Source organism: Nematolebias whitei, chromosome 1, assembly GCF_014905685.2.
Source record: "Nematolebias whitei isolate Nwh7 chromosome 1, NemWhi1, whole genome shotgun sequence".
Taxonomy (NCBI): Eukaryota; Metazoa; Chordata; class Actinopteri; order Cyprinodontiformes; family Rivulidae; genus Nematolebias; species Nematolebias whitei.
The window spans coordinates 71,807,973-71,824,216 of record NC_056498.1 but is presented as its reverse complement, the minus strand read 5'-3'; the positions used below and the strand labels follow the sequence as shown (position 1 = coordinate 71,824,216).

At 41.3% G+C, this 16,244-nt stretch overlaps 1 protein-coding gene across 1 annotated transcript; it reads left to right on the top strand.

Annotated features, from left to right (window-relative positions):
• The first annotated feature begins 13,238 nt into the window (after nucleotides 1–13,238).
• On the top strand, nucleotides 13,239–15,374 carry LOC119420006 (E3 SUMO-protein ligase ZBED1-like). The gene is made up of 2 exons (XM_037687377.1): nucleotides 13,239–14,954; nucleotides 15,121–15,374. The coding sequence occupies exons 1-2, from the start codon at nucleotides 13,482–13,484 to the stop codon at nucleotides 15,253–15,255; spliced, it is 1,608 nt and encodes a 535-aa protein (XP_037543305.1). The 5' UTR covers nucleotides 13,239–13,481; the 3' UTR covers nucleotides 15,256–15,374.
• The last annotated feature ends 870 nt before the right edge of the window (nucleotides 15,375–16,244 follow it).

The following is a 16,244-nucleotide window of genomic DNA, read 5'->3' as shown; positions in this document are numbered from 1 at the left end:
ATTAGGCACAGGCAGGTCACTACAGCAATATCACACCAAAATGTAAAACAAAACAAGTACCAGAACTTTCTGAATCCCATCACATCTTCACATCCATCTGGTTATTTTAGCACCAGAGTTGTTCACTTCAGATGGTTGACCTCCAGAGCAGGATGCAGGACCCTCCTCTGTGTTTAGGAAGTGGACAATGTGAGACAACAGTGAAATGGTGGTGTGGGTCAATTTTGGACCATGCTAACTTTGCAGTCTGACCTCAGATAAGTGGCTGAAAGTGGATGAACAGAATTTACTTTAGCTGAAACTTGCTGACTATGTCTCATCACAATCTTTAGTTTGAAGAGCCACTGTGAACAACACAGTGTGCACGACAAATGTCTTGCAAACGATTCTTTTATCATTCTTTTATGATTTGATATGCACTAACTGAAAGCTATTTCTTCAATGTTGAATCTATATAATCCTAGCCATGGGGGATTTAATCCAAAGCAACTACAGTAAAATGTAAAAATAGCTGCACTTATCGCGTGGAGCAAAGAGAGGAAATTGAAAAGACCGTATGGTGTTGGTCCATCTGTCTGTGCATGTTGTGAGCATGATAACTTGAAAGGCCCTAAAAGGAAGTTGGTACCTCTCTTTAAAAAGGGCCATCTAAGAGTAAGAAAAGGTTATTTTCAAAAATTTGGTTGCCATGTCAAAATCCAAGATGGCTGCTACAGTGACGTGCGGTGAGGTTTATGACAGGTGAGGCCGACTCGTCTGGAATCGAATGCTCACATATATGAACCTGTTACGGCTGCAGTCGTAAGTTGTGTGTGTGTGTGTGTGTGTGCAGCTCCCTAATTGTGTAAATTAATATCCAGGTGTGCAGCTGGAGGAAGACACAGAGGAGCTGAGTGGTGGTTGGCTGCCTGCCTGGAGGTGCTGCATGAACAGTAGATGATGTCGGCTTTTCCATCCACTGCACGTCCCATCCAGCCACAGCTGACCTGCTGTCCATCATTTGTTAGAGAAATTAGTTAGTTTTATAAGGAGTTTCTGTTGGGATGAGCTGCCATTTTCATTTTTCTCCTGTTTTGTTAGTTTATTTCGGGTTAGACCTGCATTTTGGTTCATTTTGTTTTGTTTAGGTAAGTGAAAAATAGAAGGAAAATGTGATTGCTTTGCTTATTATTTTGGCCTGAGGCTCATCCTAAAGTTGGTAAGTCCATCCTAAATATAAATCATCATTCACATTGTAAATAAACTCACTGTTAATCATGTTCATTGACTCCGTGGCTGCTTGAGGTGTGCAGAAGGTGGAAACGCCCACATCTAATTACAACCCGGCAGCTGGGTTTCTGATGGTTGTAACAAACCCAAAATAAAAGCTTCAATTGAGCCTTTTTTTTCTTTTAAAAAGGCATCTCATTATGCTTTAATCAACTCCATACTCCTCTCCTTATAAATAAATAAATAAAACATGTATTAGCTTACCTTTTTATTTTAAGACAAATGAGTTTGGAAAAATGATGAGTTTAGAAAAATCATTTAGTTTTGAGATGATCTTCCATTTGTCTAAACAAATTTAAATGAGTGTACCATTTGCTACACCCCCCCACCCCTCTGTGTAACAGAAGAACACACAGCCACATGAACCTTCTTCATTGTCCCTATGGGGCAGCACTGCCCCCTATCGGTGTGGCATGGTACTTTCTGCCTCACCCTCTGAATTTTCAGCGTGTATTATGACCAGTTAGACAGAAGAAATATGTCACATACATTCATTCAATATATTAGACAGACTGTAGAACATCAGCATGTGTAGCACATGTGTAATCAAACATGTATATTGGTGATATAAAGAGAGAGAGCAATGGGCATGCTCCAACCAGTGTTGCCAGGTGAGAAATGTAGGATTATCGTACTAGAGACATAAAATTATCGTATTTTGAGGGAAATTATCGTACACCCGCCATAACCAAAATAACAGATCTATTGATGCACTATAGTAGTGATGGATCCGCTTCCAGACCAGCTCTGCTTCTTCTTCTTTTCTTTTTTCTTTTCCTCACTCATGGGGCGGGCGCAACGGACTATTCAGCCAATCATGGACGTTGTTCTGAGGCGAACGCAAACACGTCACTCGTAGGTAACATTTAGAAAAGCACAATTGGCTGGAATTTCCAGACAATCGTGCATCTGTTTGTGGACACAGATGCCTTCAGGGTTCACAAAAAAACTCCCAACAGACAGTTGCGAGAGGCTGCTGACAACCGATTACAACCACACATTCACGGAATGGTCAAATGATCGTATATTTGGCCTTTTTTGGGATTATTGATCGTACAGAGGGCAAAATTGTTGGACAAATACGATAATTATCGTACACCTGGCAACACTGGCTCCAACCACCTACTTCATATGTTGTATGACACAGCGCCCCCAGAGGTGAACCTGAGCACTACACTGCCTCGCCTAGCACATTTCTTCTATGTTTAAACAAACAATGTGTAAATTCCATGATTTTGAACATTGAAGTGATAAAAAAAATTCAGAAAACTGTTTTATAAAATTGTTTTATAAAACAGTCAAGTGGTCATCCTTCTTGAGCATGTGATCAGCTGGTTTTGGTTGTCAGCAGCAAACTGGTTGATCCACTCTGAGAAGGTGCTATTTAAGAGACTGAGCTGAAAACAGCACCTCAGACTGAGGAAGTCTCTTGGATGAGAGACGAAACGTTTCTAGATTTTTTTGCTTGGTTTTGTTTTTTTGTTGTTGTTTTTTTGAATGTCTAGAGGACCAGATTGAACTTTTTTGGATTCTTCTACCTGGATTATTGAGCATGCATCAGGATAGTCAAGTGGTCAAATGTATTTTCTCTTATCATTGTTAGTATTTTACTTGTCATGATGACAGGTGAGGCACTGCCTCATACATACACAAGTGGTAAGTTTCAGTTTCTGTTAGAGGCATGCGCAGATTGGTTCTAGATTGGTTCTACATTGGTTCTACATTGGTTCTACATTGCCTGTTCAGGTGGAGTAATTTAGCGGTGTGGTCTGGAGCAGACAGGAGGACAGGCGGCGGCGTGCGGTCATGTCTGCGCATTTGAAGGATTACACTTCATCTTTTTCAACCTGCCTGACAAAGAGTGACTGTAAAACTATTAACTAAATAAAACTATAATTTTAAACAAAGCTTCCTAATATCACATCAGAGCTGGTTTTATCTTGAACTTTTTAAAATTCACATCAGAGCTGTTCCTTGGCATTTCTGCTTCTGCTCTTTAAAAAAAATCTCCGCCCCTAAAAGTTCAAAGTCATGAGCAATTTTATATAAAAACACAAATATAATTAAAGTTTGGCACTATGCATAAGTTCCTGTGCTTTTGTGTACAATCTGATGTGTGAATCACTGCGGAGCAGGGAGGAGGATGACGAGGCTCAGCTGACCCCGGTGTGGGATTTACTAATTAAATGAGGAATGATCCTGCACTTAATACACTTGTAAATCACACATAAAGTGATTAAAAGTAAATATGAAATACAGGTGCTGGTCATAAAATTAGAATATTGTGAAAAAGTTGATTTATTTCAGTAATTCCATTCAAAAAGTGAAACTTGTACATTCATTTGTTACACACAGACTGATATACTTTGTATTTCAAATGTTTGTTTCTTTTAATGTTGTTGTTTACAACTGACAATTAAGCAACTGACAAATCAGTAAATTCAATGCTCTGCAGTCAAATTCTCTGGGGTAGGACCCCCAGACACCCCCACCCTCACCACCACCGGTCCGTGAAAATGTAGTCTGACATTAAACCGGTCCGTGGCACAATAATAGTTGGGGACCACTGATCTAGGGTGTCCGGGGGACCAGATGGTGGGGGTTAAGGGCCTTGCTCAAGGGCCCAGGGTGGGGCAAATGAGAGTGGAGGCAGGTGTGGGTGCTTCAATTTTACCATCAACCATGCTTAAATGTACAGTTTCATCAAATGAATGGGGGGAGGGGCTGGTGGGATAACATAAGAATAATCTATGTTGGCCAAAGCCACCACTGACCTCATAAACCACCCCAGCCCCAAACCCCCGTCACCCTCCAGGCTCGGCCATTGCCAATGGTGGTGGCTAAAAATGTGTTTTCTTGCTGAGATTTTAGCCAAAGATCTTGAACCAAATACTACGTTCATCTGTTGATTTGGACTGTTGACATGCCAAAGAGGAAGAAACGTTCAGGGATTGTCAGGATGTGCAGCACTGACCTATACAAGGTGAGGTCAGTGAACAAGGCCAGGCTGATTCTGGCAGATCCTGATCACCCACTCAATGGTGAGTTCAGGTTGCTTCCATCTGGACGCAGGTATCTTGCCCAGATGTAGAATGAACAGACTGAAAAACTCATTCATCCCTGTTGTGATCATGCTTCTCAACAAGCAATGATGATTTATGTTATTTTAATGTCTCTGTGTCTTGTCTAGTATAAATGTTTTCTGTGACTTCTGACTGTGAAACAAATTGCCCCTTGGGGATAACAAAGATTCTTGAACTTGTCATGAGCAGCACTTATAGGATGTTTTGTGAATGACCCTCCGCAGCAGACACGCTGCATTTTAACACAATATACATATAGTTGGCTGACTTATAGCTATTTTTGCATTTTTCAAGTTGAGTTTTTTCAGGCAGCCATCTTTTACTACACGTTTTGAAGACAGATTTTAAATAGATCTCGTTCAAAAACACTGACATGTAAACATAAAATGATCATTCTGCCTTTGCTTTGGACATTAAATATCTCTGTTTAATGGTATATTTGTGGTTAACTAAACCTTTTTACTAAATGCAAAGTTTTAGTTGCATAATCATCAAACTTTGACTCATTACTGAGTTTCTTTATTGTTTTTCATCCATCCATCCATTTTCTTACGCTTGGTCCGAAATTGGTTCACAGGGGCAGCAGCTTGAACATTGAGGCCCAGACATCTCTTTCCTTCAGCTCTTCTGGAAGGATCCCAAGGCATTCCCAGGCCAACCGAGAGATGTAGTGTCTTCAGTGTTTCCTGGGTCTCCTCTGGGGTCTCCTCCCAGTCAGACATGCCCAAAGCACCTCCCTAGGGGGGCGTCCATGAAACATCCTTACCAGATGCCCGAACCACCTCAATTGGCTCACTCGATGCGGAGGAGCAGTGGTTCTACTCAGAGTCTCTCCCAGATAACTGAACTTCTCACTCTTTCTCTAAGGGAGAGTACAGCTACCCTGTGGAGGAAACTCTGTTCAACCACCTGTATCTACAGTCTCATTTTTCGGTCACTACCCAGAGTTCATGACCATAGGTGAGGGTAGGAACGTAGATCGACCGGTAAACAGAGAGCTTTGCTTTACAGCTCAGCTCTCTCTTCACCACAACGGCCTGGCACAGAGTCCACAACACTGCAGACGTTGCTCCAATCTGTCTGTCAATCTCATCCATCCATCCATCCATTTTCTTTACCCGCTTATTCCATTTTGGGTCACGGGGGTCGCTGGTGCCCATGTCCAGCAATCACTGTGCGAGGGGCGGGGTACACCCTGGACGGGTCGCAAGTCCATCACAGGGCCACATAGAGACAAACGAGACAAACAACCATTCACTCTCTCACTCACACCTAGGGACAATTTAGAGTTACCAATCAGCCTAACATGCATGTTTTTGGACTGTGGGAGGAAACCGTAGTACCCGGAGAAAACCCACGCATGCACGGAGAGAACATGCAAACTCCACCCAGAAAGGCCCCTGGACCGGGGTTTGAACCAGGGACCTGCTCGCTGAGAGGCAGCAGCTCTACCAGTTGCGCCACCGTGCAGCCTCTGTCAATCTCACACTCCTTTTTTCTCTCACTCGTGAACAAAACCCTGAGATACTTGAACTCCTCCACTTGAGGCAGAACCTCACCCTCGACCTGAAGAGAACAATCCACCCTTTTCCATTTGAGGACCATGGCCTCAGATTTGGAGGTGCTGATTTTTATCCCAGCCGCTTCACAATCGACTGCGAACTGCTCCAGTGAGAGCTGGAGATCACGGCACGATGACGCCAACAGGACCACATCATCTGCAAAAAGCAAAGATGGAATCCTGAGGCCACCGACATGGACTCCCTCCACTTTTGTTTATTGTATTTAAACTTTTTAAGTTTGCAGACGGCATTTTGTGCACAAAAAAAAAATTCTTAGAATTTGAGAATATGTCAGGTTTTTATAAATGATCAAATGATAGAACAGAAATATTTGACATCAAAAAGCAAACATCTAAAAAGCAACATCTAAAAAGTTGCTCACAAACTGCAAACTCTGAAAAAAGTAGTAAAACAATCTTATCACGTTTAGACAATCCTTAGATTTATGCTTTAACTGAACATAATTGCTTCTCTTGATCATAGTCAGTATTGCAAGATTTTTGTTTCAATGTCTTCAAGACAAACTAAAGTATTGAGTATGTCCATCAAGACATATAATGCAATATTTGTTGGTTTAGATGATTTTATAAACAATAAAATGCTTTTATTTTTCAATATGGAAGGCAACATTTGTTATCTAAAGCCAATACAAATGCAATATTGGTATACAAAATAGAAAATGTGAACTTTGTGCAGAACTCTTCCACCCCAAATGAATTTTCCAGATGTACCATAAGTCATCTGTGGAAGAGGAGTATGAAGGGTTTAGTGTGAGTGGAATTTCAAGTATTGCTGATCAGAATCCTGCTACAGATTCAATCAGCTCTGAGCTGTGATGTGTTATAAGAAGTGGCAAGTCAGACTGAATTGATTTTAAAGGTTGCATCTTTGTGTGTGCGTGCCTGAGTTTGCCTCATGTTCAGCTTACAGAATAAGCATAATGACTGTTGTGGATGTTGCAGCGACTGATTGGATATAAAACACAACCTGATTGCAGTCACGTGACCTCACATTGTTGCTGTATAAAATGATCAGATGCAAGTACAGACAATTCTGAAGTCCATTATAAAGTTTTAAAATTAATCTCTTAAGACATGAACCCTTGCATGGCATGTATTTTTATATTGAACAATGATATAAATGCAGCACTTTTGTTTTGCTCCCATTTTTCACGAGCTAAACTCAAAGATGTAAGACTTTTTCTGTGTACACAAAAGGCCTTTTCTGTTCAAATGTTGTTCACAAGTTTGTGTAAATCTGTGTTGGTGATCCCTTTATTAAGATAATCCTTCCAACTAACAGGTGTGTCGTGTCAAGATGCTGATTAGACAGCATGATTATCGCACAGGAGTGTCTTAGGCTGACCACAATAAAAGGCCACTCTAAAACATGCAGTTTTACCACACAGCACAATGATACAGATGTTGTAAGTTTTGAGGGTGCATGCAGTTGACAAGCAGAAATGTCCACCAGCGCTGTTGTCCATAATTGAATGTTAATTTATCTACCATAAACTGTCTCCAAAGGTGTTTTGGAGAATTTGCCAGTACATCCAACTGGCCTCACAACCACAGACCACGTATAACCATATCAGCCTAAGACTCTACAACCAGCATCTTCATCTCTAGGATCATCTGAGATCAGCCAAAACTAGTTGTTCACTTGCAAAATGAGGACCATCAGCCTAGCAAATGATCTTTAGTGCCCTGATGGCCACTTGCTATTCACAGAGGGCTGAGTGACACTTGCAATAACATCATTGTAAGAAGGTGATTGACAGAGGCCTCCACCCTGTTTAATGATAGACGAGTTCTCTTCACAAAGATGGCTTCCTTTAAGGGTCTGACATATTCCATCTGAAGCCTAATAGTCGATGCACGGTCATGTGTTTGCAGGATGTTTGTTTCCGCACAAACTTTTCATAGTCCACGAGACACAACAGAGCTCCTGGGAAACCCCTCCTGCTGTAGTATATGTGACCAGGTGGGTTTCTTCCTGTCAGGGTCTCCACTTCATTCTTGCATCTGCTGTTTGGCCACAGATCCACCATGAAGAAAGCACCACACTTTTCAGCACACAGACTCCTCCATACATGATGTCTGCACAATCTCCATCCAGGAGTTTTGGGACATTTGACTAATTTGGTGTGTTTTTGAGTCATACAGCTGAATGTCGGAGCACATTTCCACATTGACGAACACGCCCACAAACTTCTGACCAATTAAACAATACTTAGCGCATACGCCTGTGAGAAAGTTTAGCCAAGGCCTTGTGTCGAGAAGGGGCGGGCGAAGCTGCTCTGTAAACAAACTGATGTAATTTTTGTCATGCAGCAACGACAATGAGAGCCGTTCAGCAATTCAGAGGGAGTACTGTCTATTGGGCCCTTTACTCCTCTTTCAAACCAACATTCTGCTCGATCAAGAATGAGCACATCTTCATCCCTGAAAGAGTGACCGCTGGCAGGAGATGAGTGTAGACCACAGAGTCCTGGCCTGATGATGTTGCTTTTCTGTTCTGGGCCATCCTTTTGGCCAGTGTGCTGTTTAGTTTCCCCAATATAACTAATGAACGTCCTCCTGGCTCAGCAGCATGCACAATATTTCTCTGTTTGTGCCACGAGATCTGATCTTGACATTAAAACTGGAGGCCAAATTGATATCATCCAGAGAAAGGGAAGACTGCAAAGTTTGTTCCAAAAATGTCCAAGTACAAAAACCACAACAAACTGCGATCCCGTCTGAATTTAAAAGCAAAGAATGAAGAGTTATCCAAGTTTATGTCTCTAAGACATACTTGGTGTCAAACTGATTGCATATGGCATGTTTTATGGTTAAAATAACAGTATCATCAGCATATCAGTGAACATTTATCCTGTGCGGTCTTCTAACTTCACCTAATAGAAGCAATTAATGTCAAGCTTAGGTAAATTCAAGAGTAAACATTTATAAAGCACATTAGATTGTTTTATTGCTTTGTAGCAATGGTGTTGATGTGTGAGGTATGCAATAATACTTCCTCCAATAAGACAAAAGTCTGATTACATTATCACAGTGTGTCTTTCTTGCCTGCCAAGCTCAGTCTGTGTTTTTTTTTTTTTTTACCTACAGCAGCTGGATGCCAGCTGCCAGTCATTCAGATAACTGGTCTGTCTGCAAACACTAACAGGACTTTTCAGGGCCAAGCTCTGTGTGTGTGTTGGGGGCGGGGGGAGAGGTTGAGATGGGGGTGATTGAGAAAAGCCAGTTGTTTTCCATCCAAAAGTCACCGGCCCTCACCCCGAGCCATCCATCACCAGACAGATAAAGACAGAGATCTGGACAAACACATAAAGAGACAGACAGAGTCAAGGGCTACTAAATGGATGGACAGAAGGAGGTGGGAAAAGAGGAGGGTTGATAAAAACACACAGAGCTAAGCACTGAGAGAAGTTACTGAGTTAACACAATAAAACACCAAGAGGGGAGATTGAGGAATATTTGCTTACACTGTCCTCCTTCCATTCCTTCCTCTGAACCACATCTGAGAGGTCAACATCTTTTTTTTATATAAATACATCAAATTCCAAGATTCTTTGTAAAGCCAACCAGTAACTCATTTTTCATTTGATTGTTATCTTCCATGAAGTTGCTGAAGAACAACCAAATGGAATGTTGCGTATAAACAGTCGTCCAGTTGTACACCAGTAGATCCACTTTGTTGAGTTACAGAAGAGAGTATTTGTAATGTTGAAAAGTCAAATTCACGTTTACGTTTCTAGAGACAGCAGATGAATTCATTCTGTTTTGTTTTGGAGAAGATTACAAATGAGACATGCAGACTAACAACAACTTGTACAAGAGACAGGAACTATGGATGAAATCTGCTTCTCCCACAAACTTGCGACTGGCTGCAATGGTGACCAGTTTTATACATCAAATAAAAATATGTTGGTTTCAAGAAAAACTCGTATTGTTTATTCCTGCGTTTACTCTGTCAGTTTATGATCACAAAGAGTTGCCTGCTGTTTTGTGTTTTAACAGTCAGTTTATGGGCTGTAGGGAATCATTTAATCAGTTTATTCCTTACGAAGAAAACATGTGTATATATATATATATATATATATATCAGGAAAGGTGAACAACAATGGGTGTTGAATACTTGGAGACTATGGAAGACATCTATAGAATCAATGACGATGCAACAAACAATATAAAGCAAAAAATAACTAAAACACCATAAAGCTCTAACATTCTTCGATAATTGGGAACATTTACTTTTTCAAATGCTTCAGCAACGGAGGACATCGGTGTACCACTCGAGTTTTGGCAAAAATGCAGCAAATATGCAACAGTTGTCTTGGTTTTTATTAGTACTATTATTTTATTGGAATTTTACTGTAAATGTTATTATACTTTTTATTTTTATTAAAGTCACTAATTTCTTTAATCATATTTTATCTACGATGTAATTCTTGTGAAGCACTTTGGTCAGCTGTTTGTTTTTAAATGTGCTATATGAATAAACTCTGAATTGAACTGTAATGCCACTAGCTTCCTTTGCTCAGGTTGCATAGCTGTGGCTGCCATCTTGGATTGAGCTGTACAAATATTAATCAAGTGTAGAAGAACATCCAGTGATAACATTCTAAAGACGTTACGCAAACTTGTGTTTTATGATTATTCTGATGAAAAACAAGGCATCAATTCCAATGTAATCATTTTAATTAAAAAATCTCACGACAAGCTAACTGTCCTACTTCACACTGACACCCGCCCCACACCCCCCAGGCTCCCCCAGGACTGCTGATTATCCATGCTGCTGATCTCTTGCCTTTAAGCTGCTGTTCATACCTATCTGCTCACTACAGTTCAGGCTGCTGTTTAATGTAATTCATTATTTTACATTATTAGTGTTTAGCATATATCAGATCCTTGAAAATTATTTTTATACTTTATATTTTTGCTGTTTTTGGGTGTAACAAGTGCTTCATTTGAGCTGGCTCCTGCTGGAACAAGATCTGGGAACTCTCTCATTTTGACCGGGTGCGTTCCGGCAACTGTTTGATCGGATCCAGCAACTCAAATCTCTGCCCCTGAAAGTCCAAAGTTATTGTACATTTTTATTTTGATTATTTATTAAAAATACAAAGAGAGGAAACGTTGTCCAGTCTGTGGAGTGGATATTACATCTGCAGCAGGGGTACCAGCTCGCACACACGCTCCTGCCCAGCCGAGACGCAGACGGCATGTCCCATTGGGATGAAGTGTCTTCATCAATATGGCAAGCCAAGTGGCCCATTAATAGCCAGACATGTGATAAAAGTGGCTATTAATGAGCCACTTGGCTTCCCATATCCGCACAGCAGCGTCTCCAGACAGCTCTACAGTGCACAACTGCTGATGCGAACTCACACATACGTTTCAGACATAACTAATAAAAAAGCTTAACTACAGTAAAAAAATATGAGAAATGTTTGATGTCTATTATTCACATTAATCACGTATCAAAACAAAAGCTCTAATTTGTCAAAACAACAGCGATCAAAATATTGAAAAGACAGTCCATTATACTTTCATTAAATAAATGGATGGATTGTCCTTAGTTGGACAACAGAGAAGGCAGTTGTAATTGAGATTGGAGCAGCAGAAGAGCAACAACGAACAGCAACGCATTCAGCGGAGACGAGTTCAGCTCAGAAACATGAAGTGTGTGTATGTGTGTGTGTGTGGGGGGGGGGGGGTTAGGACGCCTGACAGAATCGGAGCTGCACTTTTCACACACAACCTGATGTTTCTCTCTAAAATGGTGTTTTAATCAAGTGTTTACAATGTACAGTAGATGTTTAACAACACGTTAAAATAGGCTACACCAAAATGCAGGTAATAGAATATTCAAAAATGTAATCGGGGAAGAGGACCCACAAGCTCCTTCCACTCTCCCCACCCCCACCCGTGCACCCACCGCCAGCCCTCCCCCTATTTGCATTTTGGCATTGATCAGTTTACAAATTAAGCCCTGGGTGTAACTGAGACCTTGAGTACACAATTTTATTCCACCTCATGTACCCCATGTGATGCAAATGGCAATAAAGAACCTTGAACCTAAGAAATAAAAGAAGATGTGTAAACTGATTAAACTGGAACACGTGCATAATGTTTCCACAACTTCCATCACACCTCATAAAGCTCAAAAGCAACATCAAGTTTTTCCTGGATGTATGGTGTGACATGCATCCAGTTGTGGCAGTTCTCCTTTACCAGTTTCTGTTGGACATTGTCTCACCGTCACTGGCTGTGGCGAGGGGTGGGGGTGGGGAATCATAATCATGTCTACACCGTGCTGGGATATTGTCAGCCGCACAGAAAATGTTGAACCAACGAGGAATTTTAATGTTGGAAAGTGGCTGATTTTTTTTTTGTTTTTTGTAGAGACTTCCTGAAGGTCTCGGGTTTTTATTCACAAAGGAGACCTCTAACGGTTTTACATGGTCCTGTCATCTGATCAGTGGCCTGTGACAGACTCATGTAGCCCACACTGCCATTTTCTTTATACACTTATTTGTGCCACTGTGAGTGTCAGAGAATGGGAAAGTGTGAGTCCTTATGAGAATCTACATGGCAGCTTCATAACTCAGCTAATCCCACTGTGGGTTAATGTTTTATGCTATTGTGTTACAAACATGACAAATCGCCAGCTCACTGCGCAATAATTGTCCCTCGAGTCCAGAATACAAGTACTTGTTGCGAGCTAATTGTCACCCAAAGGAAATGCACAAATTTGCCAACGTGAGCTGGAACATGCACGCAGGTTGAACTCCTGTTTATTAAAAGCAAATTCATAAAAGATTATCAATCACCTGGATGTGAATTAGAATCCACAAGAGATCTCATGGATTGTTCAATGCTCTCCATATAACGTATTTGAGTTCTAAGTACTCCCCCTCAAAGATTAATTGAAACTGAGGTCAAATGAATACTTTCATCTCATTTGCACTTTCGTTCCACTCATCTAAAGTGGCAATTAAGTATGGTGCCCAACGGGAGAAGCCTCATGGGAAGAAGGAGCAGTTGACTTAAATACTTTGTACAAACAAAAGCAACTTCTATACGATGTTGTCCTGAAATCAAGAATCTATCTTTAAATAATATATCACATACAAGTCCAAATTCTCAGAGTCAGAGAGATTTATTTGTCATTCACACCATATGTGGTGCATGTGGTGGAACAAGATTATGTACACAGGGTCCCAGTTACATCCCATAATAAAATGTAAAAGAAAAACAGTAATAAGATCTAAGATATGAAATGAGAAAAAAAAAAATATATATATATACTAGGGTTGTTATAGATAAACCGATACGACCGGATATCCGGTTTGACAAGCTAGCGATATGGTTGTGTCGGTAGCAGCCGTATAAATCGACAGCAACCAGCCACAAATGCTGAGATGAACCGGTTGAAGAGACATGAACCGGGTATCGCGAGACTAGCTCGGTTGACAGTGCGTTTATAAAACAACGCGAGAGTCGGAAATGCCCGCGAAGCTATTCTCACGCATGCTCCGTAGCTCACCAAGACAACGAGAATGGATGTAAATAGTAGCAGCGTTAGCGGGTCACCGAGAAAGATTTTCAATACAGCAGCCAGACAAAAGTCTAAAGTGTGGAACGTTTTCGGGTTTTACAAGAAGGACGGAAAACTCGACAAAAACCACGCTATTTGTAAGCTATGCAGAGCACCTCTGAAGTACACTGGTAGCACAACAAACCTTGATCAACATGCAACGAGAAAACACAGAGAGGAGTATGGCGAACTTCTCAAGCCCCATAACAACGAGCAGGAGCAGGCAGCTGCCACACAGAGAGCGACGGGTAACGTTATCACTAAATTTTACGGGCAACTCGGCGACAGTTCATCACGAGCTAAGGATATAACGGCATCAATAACCCGTTTCATAGCTAAGGGCTTATGGCCGTACAATATAGTGGAGGGGGAAGGATTTCAGGATTTGATTCATACGTTAGAGCCCAGATATAAGATTCCGTCCCGGCAGCATATCACAAACACATGCATGCCAGCGTTGTATGCCCAAGTGAAGAGCCAAGTTGAAAAAGAATTGGCACATGCAGAGCGAGTTGCTATTACAACCGATGCCTGGACGTCATGCTCCACTGAGTCTTATGTGACCATCACTGTCCACTACATCTCTCCAGACTGGAAGTTAAATGTGCATGTGTTGCAAACCAGGGCATTCAAAGGATCCCACACTGGGAAAAACATTGGTGCTCTGCTAAAACAGGCATGTGTTGACTGGAACCTTCTTGATAAAGATCCAGCCCTGGTGACAGACAATGCCACAAACATGGTATTAGCTGGAGTGGAAGCAGAGATGACCCCTCACCTCATGTGCTTTGCACACACTATTAATCTCGCCACACAGAAAGCCTTTAAAGTTGACACAGTAGCAAGGTTGCTGGGGAGAGTGAGGAAAGCCGTTGCCTTTTTTCATCGTAGTGTGAGGGCAGCAGAAATCCTTCAAGAGAAACAGAAACAACTAGCCTTGCCTTCCCACAAACTCATCCAAGATGTATCCACGCGGTGGAATAGCTCCCATGACATGCTTGAACGCTTTTTTGAGCAACATCCTGCGATTTCTGCAGCACTCATGTCCAGGGACCTCAGAAAAGGAGAAGAGGTGAATACTCTCAAGGACAAAGACTTCTGCGACATTGAAGACATTGTCAAACTGATGGCGCCGGTCAAACTTGTGACTACCAGCATGTCTGAAGACAAGCGACCCACACTCTCAATGATTCTTCCTGTAAAAGCAAAGCTTAAAAAGAACTTTGAACCATCAGATGAAGACTCAGTGTTAATCAGAGAGATGAAGCAGGCGTTCAAGAATGACTTGGAGAAACGCTACACAGGCCTTGAACATCTCTTCCACACTGCAGCAGCTCTGGACCCCCGTTTTAAGTCCCTGCCCTTCCTCAGTAACCATGATGCAGAGAGGACATTCACAAGCATATCAGCAGAAGCAGCATCCCTGCATCACAAGGTAAATCCCCCAACACACTGACAAAATACATATTACAGTACATTCAGTTACAGTCTGGTGTGTTTTGTTGCTGTCATTAGATATATTCTGACTACTGTTTATTTGATTCTTTACACTGCATTTAACCATACTGTACACTAAATGTTATTTCATGTTTTATTTCTAGGTAACGGGGGGTTCAGTTCAGAGAGGTCCAGTGCAGACTGATCCATGTCAGAGTGAACCTGCAAATGGAGATCCGGACGTCTGCATTGATGTACCCCAGACCCAAGATGAGCATAAAGGTTTGTGTGTTTTATAACTTGTGATCAAGAACGAGAAGACTTTGTCTTAAACTTGTGCTGCAGTCATAGTATCAGTATAAAACACATTCACTATAATAAGAGGATCTGCATGCAAAGAAAGAGTTAAATAATAATGATGATGATAATGATACATATTTTACATATGTACACGAGTCCTTACATAAATAAATTCTGAACATCAAATGAAGATTTATACATAAAATGGTAGTCAATTAAAAAACTTCATGGCAAACATAGCCAGTAATATATGGTACTTGTTTTCTATTTCAGATGATAAACCTCCTTGTAAAAAGAAGAAAATGTCAGCCCTGGACCAGCTGTTGGGAGAAGACTTTCAAGTAAGGACGGCATCTAGATCTGTGAGGGACCAGGCCAATGAAGAAGTCAAGAGGTACAGAGAGCGTGATCCTTTGCCCCTGAAAAAAAAACCCACTACAGTGGTGGAAAGAGCAACAGGACTTGCCACTGCTGTCATCTATGGCTAAAATGTATCTGTGCATACCGGCCACCAGTGTGGCATCTGAGAGAGTTTTCAGCACTGCAGGAGATATTGTTTCCACAAAACGCAGTCTACTCAAACATGAGCATGTGGATCAGCTGATTTTCCTTAAGAAAAATCTGCCGCAAAAAAAAGATGAGGACAGTGATTATGACGAATAAAAATATAGGTAAACATACAAACATAAGGAAGTGAACTACTTCACTGTGTTTGAGTTCAGATTGAACCTGACGTGAATGTAGAAATGCAGGACATTACTTTTGTTTAGACTACCTCACCAGGTCAGAAAGCTGCAGTTTGATTTCTTTTATACATGTAATCGGCACTTTGACTGTTGATATGTGCTGCTGATTATCCATGCTGCTGATCTGATCTCATGCTGCTGTTTAAATGACATGATGTTATATTAATCTGTGCCCACCTGCTCACACAAACTCATGTTCGTGCTGCTGTTGTTAGGCGTACTGTTCTTGCATTATGTTTTTG